The following is an 18130-nucleotide window of genomic DNA, read 5'->3' as shown; positions in this document are numbered from 1 at the left end:
CTGTGGAAGACCTAAGAGTCCCTTCAATCTCTGTTTGCATTACTCTACTCAACCTTTAAGAATAAACCTACATTTTTTGTTTGTTTGTTTGTTTGTTTGTTTGTTTTAGCAATGCCTGTCCTGATACACTGGCCCAGATTGCAATATCCTAATATATGTCTTGACTATATCTTGTGTATCTTTTTTCTAACACTGACCATATTTGTAATTGTGTGCTTAATTCTAGACTTCCTCTACTTGACCACAAATTTTGTGAAGGCAGAAATGTTATTTTTCTAGATAATTGTGTGTTTTTTCAGTAACAAGTAAGGTGCCTGGCATGCAAGGACAGCGCATTTAATGGACTAAAGTGAGGGGGCATTTGAGATAAGAATAAAAGGGAAATTATCCTTTAAACTTGCAGTGAAGAGGATGGTTTTCCATTCAGTAAAACAACATATACTTATGAAGAATTGTATAGGAGATTAGTTTCACCCAGAAATCAGAAAGCATGTAGAAATCAAGATTAAGTATATTGTCTTAGGGACCAGACAGACTTCCATTAAATCCTGGTGAGTCGTGTGCTCAGTGCTGTCTAGTCCTAAATGTCTTCAGCTGTAAAATGAAAATGATACTAGTGCCTCCTCAAGCATCATTGTGAGGATTACCTAACATATCTATGCTCTGTTCTTAGCATATAGTAAATGGACAGTAACATTAGTGCCTAGTATAATTGTCTATATTGTTATTGAATAAGGTTACACTTATAAATTCGGATGCAATTACATAGGGATTGAAGATCTAACTAGAGTTTATAGATTATCATTTAGGATGGAAAGCCAGTGGGGGAAAAATACAAGGAGGTTATGGTTTGGAAGCTATTCTCTGATAGCCATTTAAAAGATGAACTAGAGAATTAATGGAATCTCTCTTCTGGGTGTAAAAGAATTCAATATATCTTCCTGTGCTGGCATGAGTTTTACTACTGATATGTGGATTATACTAGTGGTTCTTAACCTCGAACAAGTATCACAATCACCCGTTGGGCTTTTTAAACACAAATTCTTGTCCCCATGCCCAAGCTTTCTGATTCAGTATATCTGGGATGGATCCTAGGTCCTCGGTGATTTTTGTGTCATGGTCTGGGTCTGAGGCTGGGAGAGTCTGGGGACCACGCTAATCTTAAATTAGTAGACTCTTCACTGCCATAAGTGTGGTTTCACCTCATTATAATGTGCTTTGGTAGAAACAAATTCTCCATCCCCCCACCCACAAATAGAAGTTTCCTTAAGTGGATCCTGTAGGATATTGTGTGGCAGGGTAGGAGGAGGAAGTGGTATTCATGGTTGAATTGAAAAATAAAAAAATAGAGAATGGATCCAACTTAATTGGCCATACAAACCTTTTTCCTGACTCTTTTCAAAGTATTGAAGCAAGTGTTCCTCAGTATACAGACTTAGAAAAGAGTGATTTACACCAGATTAAGAGGCAGTGACCCTGGTTACAGGTATGATACTCCAGGTTGTGATTCACCATCTAGTCAATGGAGATTGTCACTGTTCAGCCAGTCTTCTTTGACTTGAGTTTCGAATGTCTTCTGTTTAAGCAGATGCTAATGGCTTTGTATCCCTGCAGGTACCACCCTGCTGGGAAAGGGCATGACTGCTAACCAGCAGCTGCCAAAGTAACAGCAGGAAGGTGCTTCGGTTCTTGTATAATTAGGGAATAAATTCATCCCATTTGGTTTAGGGACATTCCTAATCTTAAAAAATAAACTATTATCAAGACAAGTATATATAGATTATTTTACAGTTTGCAAAAAGCTTTCTCACTAATGATCTTATAAGATATTTATAATAAATAACTTGTGGGATAACTAGGACAAAGATTAGTCTCCCCGTTTATAGACAAAAACAGTAAGGCAAACAGAAATTTATGACTTGGTCAGGATTATGAAAGAATATTTATTCTTCTGCTGCCATTCTACCAAGGCATAATCCTCTTTTCTTATTGGAGAATAGTCATATTAATATTTATACTGAATCTTTATTCATTCATCTATTTATTCTTTTATTCAATAAATATTTAGTGAGTAGCTACTATGTGCCAAGTATAGCCACTATACAAGGTGGAGAGGTCGGATGTTAAGCAAGACAAGGGGTGCCCTGATTCTCAAAGAGCTTGAAATCTATCAAATAAAATCAAACTGGCTCAAGACTGGTCCTGCATTCATGCTTGGAGGGGCTAAGAGACATAAAATCATGACATTTTAAAATGTTGTACCTGGAAGAGAACATGAAAGATCATCTAATGTTTCCATCACTTTATTAAGGAGTAAAATAAAACAGTGGAGAAGAATCCTGGCTAGTCTAACTGCATTAGTTTTGTGTTGCTGCATATCAAATCACCATAACTAGAGAGGCTTTAAGCAATGCAGATTGATTACCCTACTATTCTCATGGTCTGGGTCTGAGGCTGGGAGAGCCTGATCTTGCGCTTGTGCTCACAGGCTAAAATCAAATCACTGACCAGGCCAGGCTCTTACATAGAGGCTCTAAGGGGAGGACCTACCTACAGTGTCCCTTAGTTGTTGGCAGAATTCAGCTCTTGGTGCTTGTAGGACTAAGGTCACTGTCTTTGGGCTGGTTGTTGCCATGATTTGCTCTATGTTCCTATAGATCATTCTTTAGTCCTCACATACCCACCCATCTTCAGAGCAATGATGGTACATCACGTCTTTATGCTTCTGATTTCTCTGAATTCCTCCCCCAACAGCTAGAGAAAACCGTCTACTTGTAAAGTAATACCTTTGATTAAGTTAGGTTCACACAGATAATCTTCCTCTTTTTAAATCAATTGTGCTCTGTTAAAAGAAAATAATCACCAGAGTGAGTTTTCTTTTTTAAAAATTTATTATTTCTGGGTTGGCAGATCATGTGGTGGTTAAGGGCACTGGACTCCCACATGACTGACCACGGTTTGAGTCCCAGCCCTGGCAGCTTGTTTTCTCATTCCCCCACCTCCTTCCCCCAACCCTGTTCCTCTCTGGTCAAATTAAAATCAATATATAAAGGGACCAGCAGTTAGCATAATGGTTATGTCGCTGGACTCCCACGGAGTCGACTGCGGTTCGAGTCCTGGACCCGGTGGCTTAAACTCACACCGGGCACGTGTGCGTGCGTGCCCAAGATCCCGAGAGGAGAATGGAGGAGAAGGGATTGCGGCATGGCCATTCCCCCAAGGGGGTGATTTCCTTGCTTTCTGTCTCTCTGTCTCTCTCTGTCTGTCTGGCGAGCGCACACACCCTATAGCAAAAACCTCTCCAAAAAAAAAAAAAAATCAATATATAAATAAAGTTAAATAAAATATTTCTTAAAATAAGTTTATTATTTCTCCCACATATGACAGAGACAGAGACAGACAGAGAGAGAGAGAGCACACTCCCAACAAGGTCTTGATGACACCATCACCCCCAGTCTCAGTCAGTCCTAGGTTATGGGCATGCCTGTGCCGAATGTCCTCAGGGAGAGTGGCAGACACGAACCTGGAATCTTCCTATGTGGTCACCCTGGAAGAGCACCTCATTTTACCATTGCAACACCGTCTGGTCCCCAGCAGTGATAGCATTATCACAGATCCCTGGGATTAGAGCCTTGAATCTTGGAGAGGGAGAAGACTTTTTTGCATTTCTTTTTAGTATGGTAGCATAACTTGGTAGTATTAGAATGGGGAAGATATATCTTGAGCTACTTCTAGTTTTTGGGAGTTGTTAATACCTAATGATCTGAATGTCTATTGCTCTATAACAAATGGACCTAAAATGTAAGAGTTTAAACACCATTCATTGTATTTATGCTCCTGACCGATAGGAATTAATGCTGGGAATGGCTAGGCAATTCTTTTGTTCCATGTGGAACAGTATGTATTAAGCTCTGCTAAAAATAAAAAGTAAAAGCACAGGGCCAGCTGGTGGGGTGGTGGGTAAAGTAGCTGGATTCCATATGGCATCTGTGTGATTCAAGTCCTAGACCCAGTGGCTTGAAAAAACACCAGGGACATATGCATACATGTCCAAAATCCCAAGAGGAGAAGAGATTGCAGCATGGCCATCACCTGGGAAGGGGTACTTTCTCATTCTCTCTCTCTTCCCAGAAAGTTTTATTTATTTTTTTAAGTTTAAAACAAATTTAAAAAGAAGTACAAGCACAAAAATAAAGTCAGGCTAGCTTGAAACACCTCTCTGTCAGAAACTTTCAATAGCAATCTTTCTTTGGCATTTTTTTTCTATTTAAGCCCCCCAAAAAGGAGGTAGTTAATCTCAACACAGTGGCAACTTAAATATATAATCTGAGTGAGGGGCAGGAAGGGGTGTGCCCTTGCCTGAGCTTTTCCATGAGTGTCTTGGAGGCTTATTTTATCCAACAGTAGTAGATACACCCCATTTCCATCGGTGTTTGTCACTCGGCATTTGTAGCAAATAGGACGACTGACTCACTTGGATGACATAAGGCAAGAAAATAAGCATCTCCAGTTCCTTTTTGTTGTTTTTAGGTTGCTTCTTTCTTTCTTTTTTGTTTATTTGTTTTGCTTTTGGCTTCTTTCTCAGCCCCGCCCAGGGTTTCAGAAGTAGCTTCCTGTTTGGAATAGAATTGAGTTAGAAGTAGAAGTGAGTTCTTATCATTTCTAAAGATAGCTCTGTCTTATCTTGTCAGAGCTACTTCCCAATTCTTCTCCCCACTTGCTCCCTCAAAAAAATATTACACATGACCAGTTATAATACCAGTGGTATGACAAGGCCATAGTGACCCTCAATAAGTTTTCTCTCTTCAGTTTTTCATATTGTTAAAATAAGATTTATGACACCTTCTTAATGCAGTCTAGGACACAGAAGACTTTTGAAGATCCACATTAGAGAGCACACAGAAGAACTTTAGTAAGTTTGAAAAGAGAGGCCAGCTCCATGACCTGGTGGTTAAGGCAGCTGGATGCCACATGACTAACCCCATCATTTGAATTCTAGACCTGGCAGCTTGAGAAACACTCCAGGCATGCGTGCAGGCCCAAAATTTTAAAAGAAGGAAGAGATGAAGAAGAAAGGATTGCAGTGTGACCATTGTAACCATTTCCCATCAAGGGGTTGGGAAAGCATACATATCCTGCAGCAAAAGAAAAAAAAAGATCGAAAGGATATAAACATGTAATGTGTTGTAGCTTTTATAGTGTTTTTTTGGTTGTTTAAAAGTATGTTCTATTTCATAAATGTTTTATTGAAATATTATATACCTATAGACAGTGAAAACAACATAAGTGTATAATATGAATTTTCATGAACTGAATTTAATTTTGATTTTATTTATTTATTTATTTTTAAGAGAGGTTTTTGGTAGAGGGCATGTGTACTTGTGGAGAGACTGAGAGAGAGAGAGAGACAGAAAGCAAGAAATCACTCCTCGATGGGGGATGGCCATGCTGCAATCCCTTCTCCATTCTCCTCTCGGGATTTTGGCCATGCATGCACACATACACAGTGTGAGTTTTAAGCTGCCGAGTCCAGGACTCAAACTGTGGTTGACTCTGTGGGAGTTCTGCAATGTAACTGCTTCACCATCTACTGCTCCACACAAACTAAGTTTATACATTTAGACAGCACAGGATAAAAAAAAAAAACAGGGCATTATCTGTACTGCAGAATCTTCCTTTTTTCCCTCTGGGCACTATCAACCTTTTCCTCAAGGGAATTATCTTTTTCACTGCTAGTATCACCATAGGTCAGTTCTGCTTTTTAAAAGATGTAGCATGGATACTTCATGTCTGGCCTTTTTCACCTTTGTACCCTTCATAGAGATTCTTCCATGTAGTTTTATGTGGTTGTGGCTTGTTTATTTTTATTTATTTATTTATTTATTTATTTATTTTTTTGTGGCTTGTTTATTTTGTTCTGCGTGTACAAGTCTATTCTATTGCTGAGAGTCATTTGCATAGTTTCCTGTTGGGTGTTCTTATAAATAGTACTGAAATCCCACATATGTCTTTTAATGAACTTCTCGTTGGCTACATACAGGAGTGAAAATGCTGGGATGTAGTATGTTCCTATATGCAGTAAACTGGAGAGTTCAGTGTATACTTCCAGTTTTTCTAATGTGCTATAATAAATTTCATCCCCACCAGTATAATAGGAGAGTTTTGATTATTCCACATCCTTACCAATACTTAGCAATTTTCATCTTTTTTTAAATTTTATATCTTAATTTTATTTTAACTAGCCTGCGGCAGCAGTATCTCATTACAGTTTTAATGTGCATTTTCCTGATGATGAGTGACATGGAGATTCATGTGCTTATTGGATATCCTCTTCAAGAAAGTCCCCATTTATATATTTGACCATTTCCCTCTTTGGTTATCTGAGTTTCTCTCACTGATTTGTAGAGCTTTATGTATTAGACTTAAGCCATCCAGGCTGCTATAACAAAATACCATAAACTAAGTAGTTTATAAGCAATAGAAATTTTATTTCTTAAAATTCCGGAGGGTAGAAATCCAAGATCAAGCTGTTCATAGCTTTGGTGTCTGTGAGTACTTTCTGGTTCACCTTCCAGTTGTGTCTTTACAGAAGGGATAAGATCTCTCGCATACCTCATTTATAAGGGCATTGATTCCATTCGTGAGACCTTCACCCTCATGACCTAATTATCTTCCAGAGGCCTCAACAATTTGGAGGGGACACAAACCATGTATTATGAATATAGTCTTAAATTGGTCAGAGGAATTGCAAATATATTCTCCCATTCAGAGTTGTCTCTTCATTCTCCTTTTTAAAAAAAAGGTTTTTAGAGTTTTGTGCCTTAGTGTGCACTTGCCAGAGAGAAAGAGAGACAGAGACAGTGAAAGAGAAAGTGAGAAATCCCCCCTCCCCACCCAGTGGGGATGGTCACACTGCAATTCCTTCTCATCCTGGGATTTTGGCCATGCACACACATGGACCCAGCATGATTTTCAAGTCACCAGGTCCAGGACTCAAACGGTGGTTGTCCATGTGGGAGTCCAGTGACATAACCACTATGCCATCTGCTGGTCTCATCTCTTCACTCTTTTAATGCTATCTTTTCATGAATATGTTTTAATCTTAATTAATTGTTTTTTAACAATTAACAATCTATTAATTGTTTTTTTCCTTTATGCTGTGTTCTTTCAAGAAAACTTTGCCTACTCCAAGATCTTGGAAGTACTCTCCTATATTTTCTTTTAAAAGCTGTTTTGGGGCCCAGCAGATGACATAATGTTTACATTGCTGGACTCCCACATAGTTGACTGCAGTTTGAATCCCAGGCCCAGTGGCTTAAAATTTACACCGGGCACTTGTGCATGTGTGCTCAAGACCCTGAGAGGAGAATGAAGAAGGGATTACAGTGCAGCAATCCTCCCTGGGTGGTTATTTTTTGCTTTCTACCTCTCTTCTTGTAAGGCAAGTATATCTGCCTTATAGCTATAATCTCTCTAAAAAATAAATAAATAAAATAAAAGCTGTTTTGTTGCTACTGTTGTTATTTTGCTTTTCACACTTAGGTTTGCAATCCATCTGTTTTGGTTTAGGGGGTTCAGAAGAGGTTAAGTGCCAAAATTCATTTTGTTTAATATTGATGTAAAATTGATCCCATAGCATTTGTTGAATTCTTTCCCTGCTTTTTAAAAAAATCTATAATTACTAATTTCATAGGCACCATTTACTATGTGAACTAAAGAGAAACACAATAGTTTGTTTTCATGAGAGACAGTGTGCACCTACTATATGTCAAAAGCTTCATATATATCACCTTATCTGAGCCTCTGAATAATTGCAAGGAATGCGTTATCATTCCACTCTGTAATTGAGAAAACTGAAGCTCACAAAGGACAAGCAATTAGCTCAAGGTTAAATTATGAGTAGCAAAGCTATGATTCAATATCTGATTTTTTTCCTGACTCCAAAGTCCACATCTAGCTTTTTCTTCTCCAAGTATCATAGTGACAGCATTCATTAGAACTATGAAAAGTGAATAATCAGTGGGACTAGTCTAGTAGGCTGTAATTAACTGGGCTGTTCTAGTAACCAAGACGAATATTTTTATCTGAGGCATTACTAAAACATGGTTATTCCTTGCCCTCAGAAACAATACTGGTTAATGGTCAGTTATCACTTCCTTTCACTGGAACCCTCCTAGGATCTTTGTGATTCAATTCTAGTTCTTAACGAAAGTGCAGAGTAGATATGCTCTTTCCCATTGGACAGATTATTAAAAAAGAAAAAAATGAGAGTTAAAGAAGTCAGGTTTCTTTTTCAAGGTCAAATTGCAAGCCCAAATATTCAAGGTCAAATAGTGGTAGAACAGGGTTTAGTAGTTACCTAAGCTCACCCAGGAACACTGCCCAGATGGTTATTTAGATGGCTACTTTTGTATTTCAGGGTTAAGCCCATAAGACCCCTTCACAGTCTTTTGTCCTGAGTTTTTCATTGTCTAGCCTGACTACTGTCCTTGAAGAAAAACCCACTCCCATGGCGCTCCACGTGGGAGCTTCTGCTGCTTCCAGCCCTTGTACCATCCATAAGAGGCTCTGGCTCCTTCCATCACTTCCCATCACTTGTCTTCAGCACGTCCATGCCCCAAAGCAAAATGCTGAATTTGAATATGCAGCTGATGTTGCCTGTCACCTCCTTCCAGACACAGAACTGTGTAATTGCAAAAATTGTTTCATAATCCTCCCCAATTAAGCTCCTGACAACCTAATTTTAAAGACCCCGTTGGATTTCTACATTGCCTCTCTATCACTGTTCCTTCCACTCTCCACTCTGCTTCCCCAAGTAAGACAGAATGCCTTCACGCCACAATTCTGAACTCAGCATGGAAAGGGACCATAAAATCTTCTTTTGTATTTTCTTTCTTTATTTTTATAAGCCAGTCAAGGAGGCTACAATATCCTCTGAAGGACTAAGTAAACGAAAAACAGGTTATTAAAATGATGATAGAATCTCAAAGAGGGGAGTGATTACAACTAAGTAGTTTGGGCCAGACAGTGATACAACAGTGAAATGTGATGCTCTGTGAGGGTGACTCACATTAGCAGGTTCTAGGTTCAGGTTCAGAGACCTCCCTGAGTGTGCCAGGCATACGCATGGCCAAAACAGAGGGCTACCTGGAGCTGAAGGTGGATCACAGCCTCAAAACTGTTGGAGGGGGAACCAGCAGTTAGCGTAATGGATATGTCGCTGGACTCCCATGTAGTTGACCGCGGTTCACATCCCGGACCCAGTGGCTTAAAACTCACGCCGGGCGTGTGTGCATGCATGCCCAAGATCCCGAGAGGAGAATGGAGGAGAAGGGATTGCGGCGTGACCATCCCCCCTGGGGGGTGATTTCTCGCTTTCTGTCTCTGTCTCTGTCTGTCTGTCTGGCGAGCACACGCGCCCTATAGTGAAAACCTCTCCAAAAAAAAAAAAAAAATTTGTTGGAGGTGCTGTGTCTCTCTTTCTCTTTATGTATCTCTCACTCATGGAAACAATAAATAAATATACTTACCAAAAACCTGAATATTTATCTAGGAAAAATGATGAACAGAGTGGATTCAATGACCAGTGATAATTCATACTAACACATTTATAAATCAAGGCCCCTTTCAGTTTTGCTCCAAGCATTCCAATACGATTGACGTATTCATCTTTTATTAACAGTATTCCTTTGAAATACATTCCACCAGCCCACACACACACACACACATCCATGTACTATGTGGCGAAGCATTTAATTTTCATGACCTAGGTATTTTGCACAAATTGGAGGAAATGAAAGACACTTTTGTAGTGTTCTACCTAAGGATTTGAGGCCTGATACCAATACAGAATTTTCTTTTGATTCCACTATATGTCTAAAGGCTGGTTAACTGTACTGCCTGTTGCCAGCTACTGCCCCTCACCCCAGCCCACACACACACACACACACACACACACACACACACACACACCAACTAAAAAATAGTACATTATCAGAAACCTAAAAGCAACCATTTGTCTCTCCTGCTTAGGCAATGGTCTATGGAGTACACATTTTGTGGAGCTTCCCAGAATTACTCAGCCACCCATGACAATGTCAAAATAACACCAAGGAAGAAGAGCAGGGCATAAATATGAAAATGATTCAGAACTTCAACTTTATTCTTTAAATGCTCTTTCCACTTTTACATACACATTCTTGTAGACGAATGGGAGTTATGGATTATAGTTTTCTATTTTAGCCTTGATTTATCCCTCCCCCCGCACCATCACCTCTTGGCACTTGGTTTATATGATCTTCCCTAAAATGCCACTGGCCCAGCACTGCATTCCCATCTTAGGCAAAACCTCCAATTAAAATCAGCAGGGAGTTTGTTTGAATTAGGAACCCCAGCCTGGGCTCCCCACCCAGGTGGTTCTAAATGGGAGATGTGAGCCTTTGAAAGCATGATGGGAAACCCTGGGTGGCTAAGACTGTCCTCCAAATGACAAGCGACTCCATGCTGTGTCACTGGGAGGCCTGTCAGGTCACCAGCAAATCTTGGCTAAGGCAAAGACAGAGCCTGCAGGGGAGTGGCTTTGGTGTCTCTGTGGCCCCCGGACTAGTTTCTCCTCCAGTTTGGTGTTTAATAGACGGTAGGAAACACACAGAAGGGTCACTGAGGGTGTGCTGGGTTTGGTTCCAGTAATCTTAGACGCTGGTCTAAGCCCATGCTGTTTGACCATAGGGGTTAGGTGAGCACAGTCCCTCGCTGGCTCTCAACACCCTTATCCATGGCATGGAAATCTCAGAGTGGTCCTATCTCAGGAGGTTGATGTGAGGATGAAAGGATAACTGCCGCGCTGTAGAAGGCTCTCAATAAATATCAATTTCTACCTCTGTAACCAAGCCTCCGTGTTCAGGTCCGAACAGGAGGGAGACAAGCTAAACATGTCCAAGGCTGCTTCTTGAAGGCTGTCTGCTTTTGTGTCCAAACTGGTGCATTTGGGGCTATTGTGGGTGGCTGTTAACCAGGCTCCAGGGTTTTCCAGTTTGCGAAAGAAATGCAACTTCCTGCCTTCCCTTCCTTTGTCCTTTCTTCCCTTCTCTCAGCCCCCATCAGAATGAATTGAAATCCCATCCAACAGAAAGATGCTGATTTGGATGTATTGGAGTTCAGCTTTGGCTGCAAACAGAAGATGCTGCGGATCCCTAGGGACTGCAAAAAGCATTTTAAAACCTGGTTCTCGCTGCCTCATACCGACTGCCTTTCAGTGGGGCTGTGTCAGCCTTTGTAAGACCCTCCCCTCTGGAACTGGCCTATTAAGCTCTCTCTCTCTGTTGCCAGGGTTGAGGCAGACTGTCACCAGCTAGCATGGGAAATGGTATTTATAGATCAGCCCCTCCTACCCTGGTCCCCAGTCTCTCCCGATGCACTTGTCGGTGAGTCCCAATTATCTGTGAATGGAGGAGAGGGACCCTGGCAGGTCCAGAGGAAGTAAGGAATGTGATAATAGGCCCTTCACAGGCTCAAACTTTCAGTATTTTTCCATTATTTCAATTTATTTCTCTTCTTGTGGTCTGCCTCTTTCTTCTTACTTGACTATCACTATAATTTCACATTACAGTACATGGCAAAGAGTGAACCAGTACCAGAGGTCTGGTATTTGAATGTGGAGTAACTTTGTGATCTCAGACAAGTTACCTCACTTCTCAAGGACTCATTATCTTCATCTGTAGCACTGAGATGCTTATACATGCTGCTCAGAAGACAATACGAAGCGCCTCCAGCACTAGGTCTGGTAAACGGCGAGCACTCAGTATTTGTAAACCAAAGATTCTCTCAGCTGGGTTAGGAGATTGATTTGAGGCTGATTTCTCATTGTTGGAATTTCTCTGTGTAAAAAAGAAACATAAAGGACTGACCTCAAGGCATAGTAATTAAGGGAGCCGACCCCACATGGCCGATGGCAGTTTGAGTCCTGGCCTCTCTGGTTCAATAGCCATGCTGGGCATGCGTACATGAGCACTGCAAATCCTGATGGGATACAGAAATAGATGAGAAGGGATTACGGCATGGACCATGTTTCATAGAGGGGTGCCATCTGTCTTTCTGTCTCCGGGAAGCATGTGTGCCCTCTGGCAGTAAGGAAAAAAAAACCACACACACAAAACTATGTAATGAGTTTATATTTCTGGTTTTAATCAGGAATATTCAATAATCCTGGGAATCAGGAGTCACCTATAAGGTTGCTCTCAGGAGGGGAGAGGAAGACCAGCGCCACTCTCCAATAGCCCATCCAATGTCCACGCGCCCTAAATGTCTGAGTTAGAACAAAGGAAGGCCTGGCTGAATTTCTTCGTTTCTGTCCTCCCACTGTGAATTTCATCCTGTCACATCCACTCCCTCCAGTGTCTCCTTCGTAGGCCCTCTCTGCTCATCAGCTTCGTATTTCCCCCACCATCTCCACCGCCAAACACTCTTCTTCTCTTTTATCACCCTTCCCCGTTCTCTACCTTTTCCCTCGTTCCCTCGGCCTCACAAGTCCCTGCTCCCCTTGCACAGCACCTCCTCTCTGAGTCCTCGTGCTCTGTCATTAATGCCTTCTTTGATACAGCCCACAACCTCATGATTATTCTGAGGTCAGGAGATGCAGGTGCCATGCAGCTCGCTAATGCGTCTCAGAGGGCCTCTGTCCCCAATCCCTCCTGCACGACAGGGCTGGAATCCTAATTTACCACTAGCCCCGGTGCTTGTCGCAGCATCACCAGGAACTTTCATCTTTTTATTTCCCCCACTGAGGATTCTGAGAGTTCAGCTACAATGAAGCATTGATTCAAGGAGTGGGGGCTGTGGTCTTGACAAAGGGTCCCAATGATGAGACACGAGAAAGGGGGCGCTCCACGGGGTTATAGAATGCCTTGCAGATGGGAACAGAGGAGCTCTAAATGGAGTACTGTCCTGTCACTTGGAGAGGGAGTGACAGGGGCAAGTGTGGGCCATTTGAAAGAGGCATTTTGAAATGACGCTCTCATCTGATGGAACTACGCAATCAGTGCCGTGCGGAGGGCCCTTGCAGCTCACAAAAATATCAGATGACTCATACCCAATATTCAGTCAATGTTCTGGTTCGGGAGGTGGGAGCCACACAGCTCATTATTATTCCAGCTCCGTTTCCTAAAGGCTGGGCCTGCTGCTGTTCTCCAGGCTGTAATAGGATTGGTCTCAGGAAGCAGAGACTGGGGAGGCCTGGAGCTGTGTGGGTGGATGGTATCGAAAACTAATACTGCGGTCTGAGGGGAGAGGGAGAAGTTCATTTTTCTTTTTCTAATGAAGTGAAGAAGGAAAATATTAATATTCTTTGTTCATTCATTCAGCAAACATTCATTTGTTCAGCAAACATTTACAGAACTAGGCTCTGGGTTAGGTGCTTTGAGGGGCCTTGCTCTCAGGCTTGGGAACCTGGGGAAGGGAAAACCGACAAGGAAATGGGGGCTTCGATAAAACATTTTGGATGTTGTGAGGGAGGTTTTACTGCTGGGGCAGGCATAGTTCTGTGGATTTAAAAGGCAGGGGCTTTCAAAAGCACACTAATTATCCGCCATTTTCTCTCAGCTGATAAGCAACTCATTTAAGGCAATGTATGCTGGGAAGCCATTTCAACGGTATCCATTTTCAAATGGATGTAACAGAATGGTTTCCCTCCAACTCCTAAGAGATAGTGAAATCCCTGAGTGTCTCAATACCTTCAAAGGAAGAGCTTATTCTCTGGGATACGAGTGCTTTTTATTATTACCTTTTTTTCATAATTGCTTTATGCCAGGCTCTCCTAAGCACTTTAAAAATATCATCTCACTGAATCCTCTCACCAACTGCATAAGATGGGCTTTGTTATCCTCATTTTCGATATGGATACTGAGGATTAAAGAGGCAAAGTGACTTGTTCCTGGTTACAGAACGGCACTCTGAACTCAAGTTTTATTTGGGCCAACCCCTATGTTTTTTGACATTAGAAGCTATTGCCTACCTCCTGACTGAGTATTTGCAGTTCAATGACTGTGGTTCATTGGTAGAAATGATAGAACAGATGGATTGCTGTATTAGCATTCCTACCATAGGGAATGCAGTGCAAATTGGCTTCTGTTTCCAGCTTCATAAAATGAAGATTATGGACCACCACCATCATCATCATCACCATCACCACAGCCCACTACAGTCTTTAGAAAGGCTTTCTTGACCCTTGCTCAATAAATAATGTAAAAAGTCATAGCTATGAGCCAGGAGACTTCTCTACTCAGCAGCTGTATGACTTCAGTTCATCATTCACCTCTGAGCCTCTGTTGCCATGTCTATAAAATAGAGCTGACAGTCCCTTTGCAGGAATAACAAAAGAGGCAAAGTGACTTGTTCCTGGTTACAGAACGGCACTCTGAACTCAAGTTTTATTTGGGCCAACCCCTATGTTTTTTGACATTAGAAGCTATTGCCTACCTCCTGACTGAGTATTTGCAGTTCAATGACTGTGGTTCATTGGTAGAAATGATAGAACAGATGGATTGCTGTATTAGCATTCCTACCATAGGGAATGCAGTGCAAATTGGCTTCTGTTTCCAGCTTCATAAAATGAAGATTATGGACCACCACCATCATCATCATCACCATCACCACAGCCCACTACAGTCTTTAGAAAGGCTTTCTTGACCCTTGCTCAATAAATAATGTAAAAAGTCATAGCTATGAGCCAGGAGACTTCTCTACTCAGCAGCTGTATGACTTCAGTTCATCATTCACCTCTGAGCCTCTGTTGCCATGTCTATAAAATAGAGCTGACAGTCCCTTTGCAGGAATAACAAGTGCTAACTTTTATCGAACCCTTAATACCTACCAGGTTTAGGGCTAAGTTGTCACATAAAAATTCATGTAATCCTCACTGCAGCCTTGTATGGTAGAGACGATTAAGAAGGTGAAGGAAACCGCCCAGTATCACCTCAACTCACATGTGGAGAAGCCAGGATTTTAAGCAATCCCTGACTGACCTCAAGTCCTAAGCTATTTTTTTCAGAGTGTTGTGAGACTCGAGTGAAAAAATGGGAGTGAGTATACTCTGTGCAAAGAAAGGAATAATTTGTAGCATGGAAGATAGACAGGAGGTGACTTGCACAAAAATGAGGAACGATGAGAATCCTCTAAGCTGACTACCTTACATATTACTACCCATCTTCTGTGACTTCTTATATGATCAAGTATCTGTCTTCACTGGACTGTTCCAGTGGCTAGAATCCTGGTATAGACTCTGGTATTATTTACAGTGTTGAGAGGTAGTCGGGAGGACAACTAGAGATACATGTTGAAGTGGAAATGCCACCAAACTGGGAATTTGGAGCTCTGGAAAAAATGAAAGAAATACCATTTTTTTCTTACATATTTTGAAGAACTACTGTGAGAACAATGTAATTCCTTAGTATGGCAACGCTACTTGATTTCTAGAGTATCATAAGATACAATTTGTTTTCATTGAAGTTGTTGCATGTTATGTAACTTCATGAGAGGAATTTGTAAGCTGAGGTTGACTGGTTACTAAAAGAAATAACTCTGGGTCAACTTGTGGTGTGGTAATGAAGACAGTTGGAAAACACATAGCAAACTGCACAGTTTGAGTCTGGACCAGTAGCTTGAAAAACATGTCAGGCACATATGCATACATGCTCAAATCCCTAAAGGAAAGAGAAATGGAAGAGAAGGGATTGCAGTATGACCATTCCCCCTGGGGAATGCTTTCCCACTTTCCCTCTCTCTGTGGCTCTTTCTTTTTATTTCTAACAAGTGCACACACTTTCTAGCAAAGATTTAAAAAGAGAGAGTAAGCAGGAGAGAGAGAAATATCCCTAACATCCTTTCCTTTACAGATTTTTTTTTTTCAACAAATTCTCATCTAGAAGGGACATTTGAGCTATCTGAGTTTAGGCAGTATAACTTCCTAAATCAAACTTGTTGGGGGCCATTGTATAATGGAGTCATACAGTTGGCAAGCACCCAAAGAACATTTACGCCAACCCCTTCACTTTACATAGGAAAGCATCGAATATTAGATGGGTGAAGTACAATGTCCTATAGCTGGTGGAATCGGAAGGACTACAGTGTAGCTTTGACCATGTCTATTCAGAGCCCTTCCTTATTAAAAATGCTCTGCCCCATCCTTCCTTTTCTTGGGAAGGCCCGTTTTGCACTATTAGTTGGATCACTAACTCCATCCTCACCCACAGCCATGGTGGCTAATGTTCTGCATTTTCTCTCTATCCTCCAGGACAATTCAGCAGTGGCTCGCAAGGGTCCAGTCACTTCTCTACTGCAATGAGAATGGGTTTTGGGGAACCTTCCTGGAGAGCCAGAGGAGCTGCGTGTGCCACGGTAGCACCACGCTGTGCCAGCGCCCCATCCCCTGCATCATAGGCGGGAACAACAGCTGTGCCATGTGCAGCCTGGCCAACATCTCACTCTGCGGCTCCTGCAACAAGGGCTACAAGCTGTACCGGGGCCGCTGTGAACCACAGAATGTGGACTCAGAGCGGAGCGAGCAGTTCATCAGCTTCGAGACCGACCTGGATTTCCAGGACCTGGAACTGAAATACCTGTTGCAAAAGATGGACTCACGCCTCTACGTCCACACCACCTTCATCAGCAATGAGATCCGCCTCGACACCTTCTTTGACCCTCGGTGGCGCAAGCGCATGTCCCTTACTCTCAAGAGCAACAAGAACCGCATGGACTTCATACACATGGTGATCGGCATGTCCATGCGTATCTGCCAGATGCGCAACAGCAGCCTGGACCCCATGTTCTTTGTCTATGTCAACCCTTTCAGTGGGAGCCATTCCGAGGGCTGGAACATGCCCTTTGGGGAATTTGGCTACCCACGCTGGGAGAAGATCCGTCTCCAAAACAGCCAATGCTACAACTGGACTCTCTTGCTGGGCAATCGGTGGAAAACCTTTTTTGAGACGGTCCACATCTACCTTCGTAGTCGGACTCGGCTACCTACCCTACTGCGTAATGAGACTGGCCAGGGCCCCGTGGACCTGTCCGATCCCTCTAAGAGGCAGTTCTACATCAAGATCTCGGATGTGCAAGTGTTCGGGTACAGCCTACGGTTCAACGCCGACTTGCTTCGCAGCGCAGTGCAGCAGGTCAACCAGTCCTACACGCAGGGCGGCCAGTTCTACTCTTCTTCGTCCGTGATGCTCCTCTTACTGGATATTCGGGACCGAATTAATCGCCTGGCCCCTCCTGTGGCCCCGGGGAAACCCCAGCTGGACTTGTTCTCCTGTATGCTGAAACATCGCCTGAAACTTACCAACAGCGAGATCATCAGGGTGAACCACGCTTTGGACCTCTACAACACCGAGATCCTCAAACAGTCGGACCAGATGACAGCCAAACTCTGCTAACCCGGCATTCCCTGCCCTGGACTTTCCCTTTTGTTGTACAAACAACAGAACAAAACAAAGCAAAACAAAACAAAACACAAAAAAATTTGTAAAATGTAATTAATATTCAAAGAAAAGGAGGAAAATCTTCATTTGTTGGAAGCTAAAACGTTCTAGCAACTGTATAAAACCGTTGGGCATGTTTGTTATTTCTATACTCTCTTGAAGAAGGGTCTCAGCCTCTTGTGGAGCTTTGAGGGAGTTGCTTCTTAGGCCTCAGGTGCTGTATTGAGAGGGGAGAAGGGGAGATATGCAATGAATTGTAAAGATCTCTGCTGTGCAGGTGCTAAGATTAAACACTAAAAAGAAAGAGAGATTTATGTAATGTACAACTGACACTGCCATTTTTCCTTGTGGGAGGAAATGGACATAGATAAAGAAGATATTTCTTCGGTTAAGATTTCTTCCCTCTTTATGCTTAATTCCTTGTGGTTCTTTGACTCATTCTCACACAGTGGTGGGGATACAGTGACAGTGCTATTTTACCCATATGGCTTCTCTTGTTCTGAATAAACTAAACTAATGGAAGCTGGCCAGTAGGGTGGGCTTGGGAGGAGACACATTTGCATAATCACAGGACAATAAGTGACCTTAGATAATCAGCTCCTCAAACTCCTTACTTTGAGAAATAGGCTCAGAAGAATGGCATGCCCTTGAGCATACTC

At 42.1% G+C, this 18130-nt stretch overlaps 1 protein-coding gene across 2 annotated transcripts in view; it reads left to right on the top strand.

The window, feature by feature from the left end:
• The window catches only part of BRINP1 (BMP/retinoic acid inducible neural specific 1), a 157882-nt gene extending 140103 nt beyond the window's left edge, over positions 1–17779 (top strand). For both annotated transcript variants that reach the window (XM_027767028.1, XM_014582842.1), the window contains exon 7: positions 16286–17779. In XM_027767028.1, coding sequence (XP_027622829.1) covers positions 16286–17426 — 1141 coding nt within the window. In that variant the 3' untranslated portion in view covers positions 17427–17779. The remainder of the gene's footprint in view (positions 1–16285) is intronic.
• The last annotated feature ends 351 nt before the right edge of the window (positions 17780–18130 follow it).

This window comes from Tupaia chinensis, unplaced genomic scaffold (genome assembly GCF_000334495.1).
Source record: "Tupaia chinensis unplaced genomic scaffold, TupChi_1.0 Scaffold143843_1, whole genome shotgun sequence".
Lineage (NCBI taxonomy): Eukaryota > Metazoa > Chordata > Mammalia > Scandentia > Tupaiidae > Tupaia > Tupaia belangeri.
This window is presented reverse-complemented; position numbering and strand designations above follow the sequence as displayed.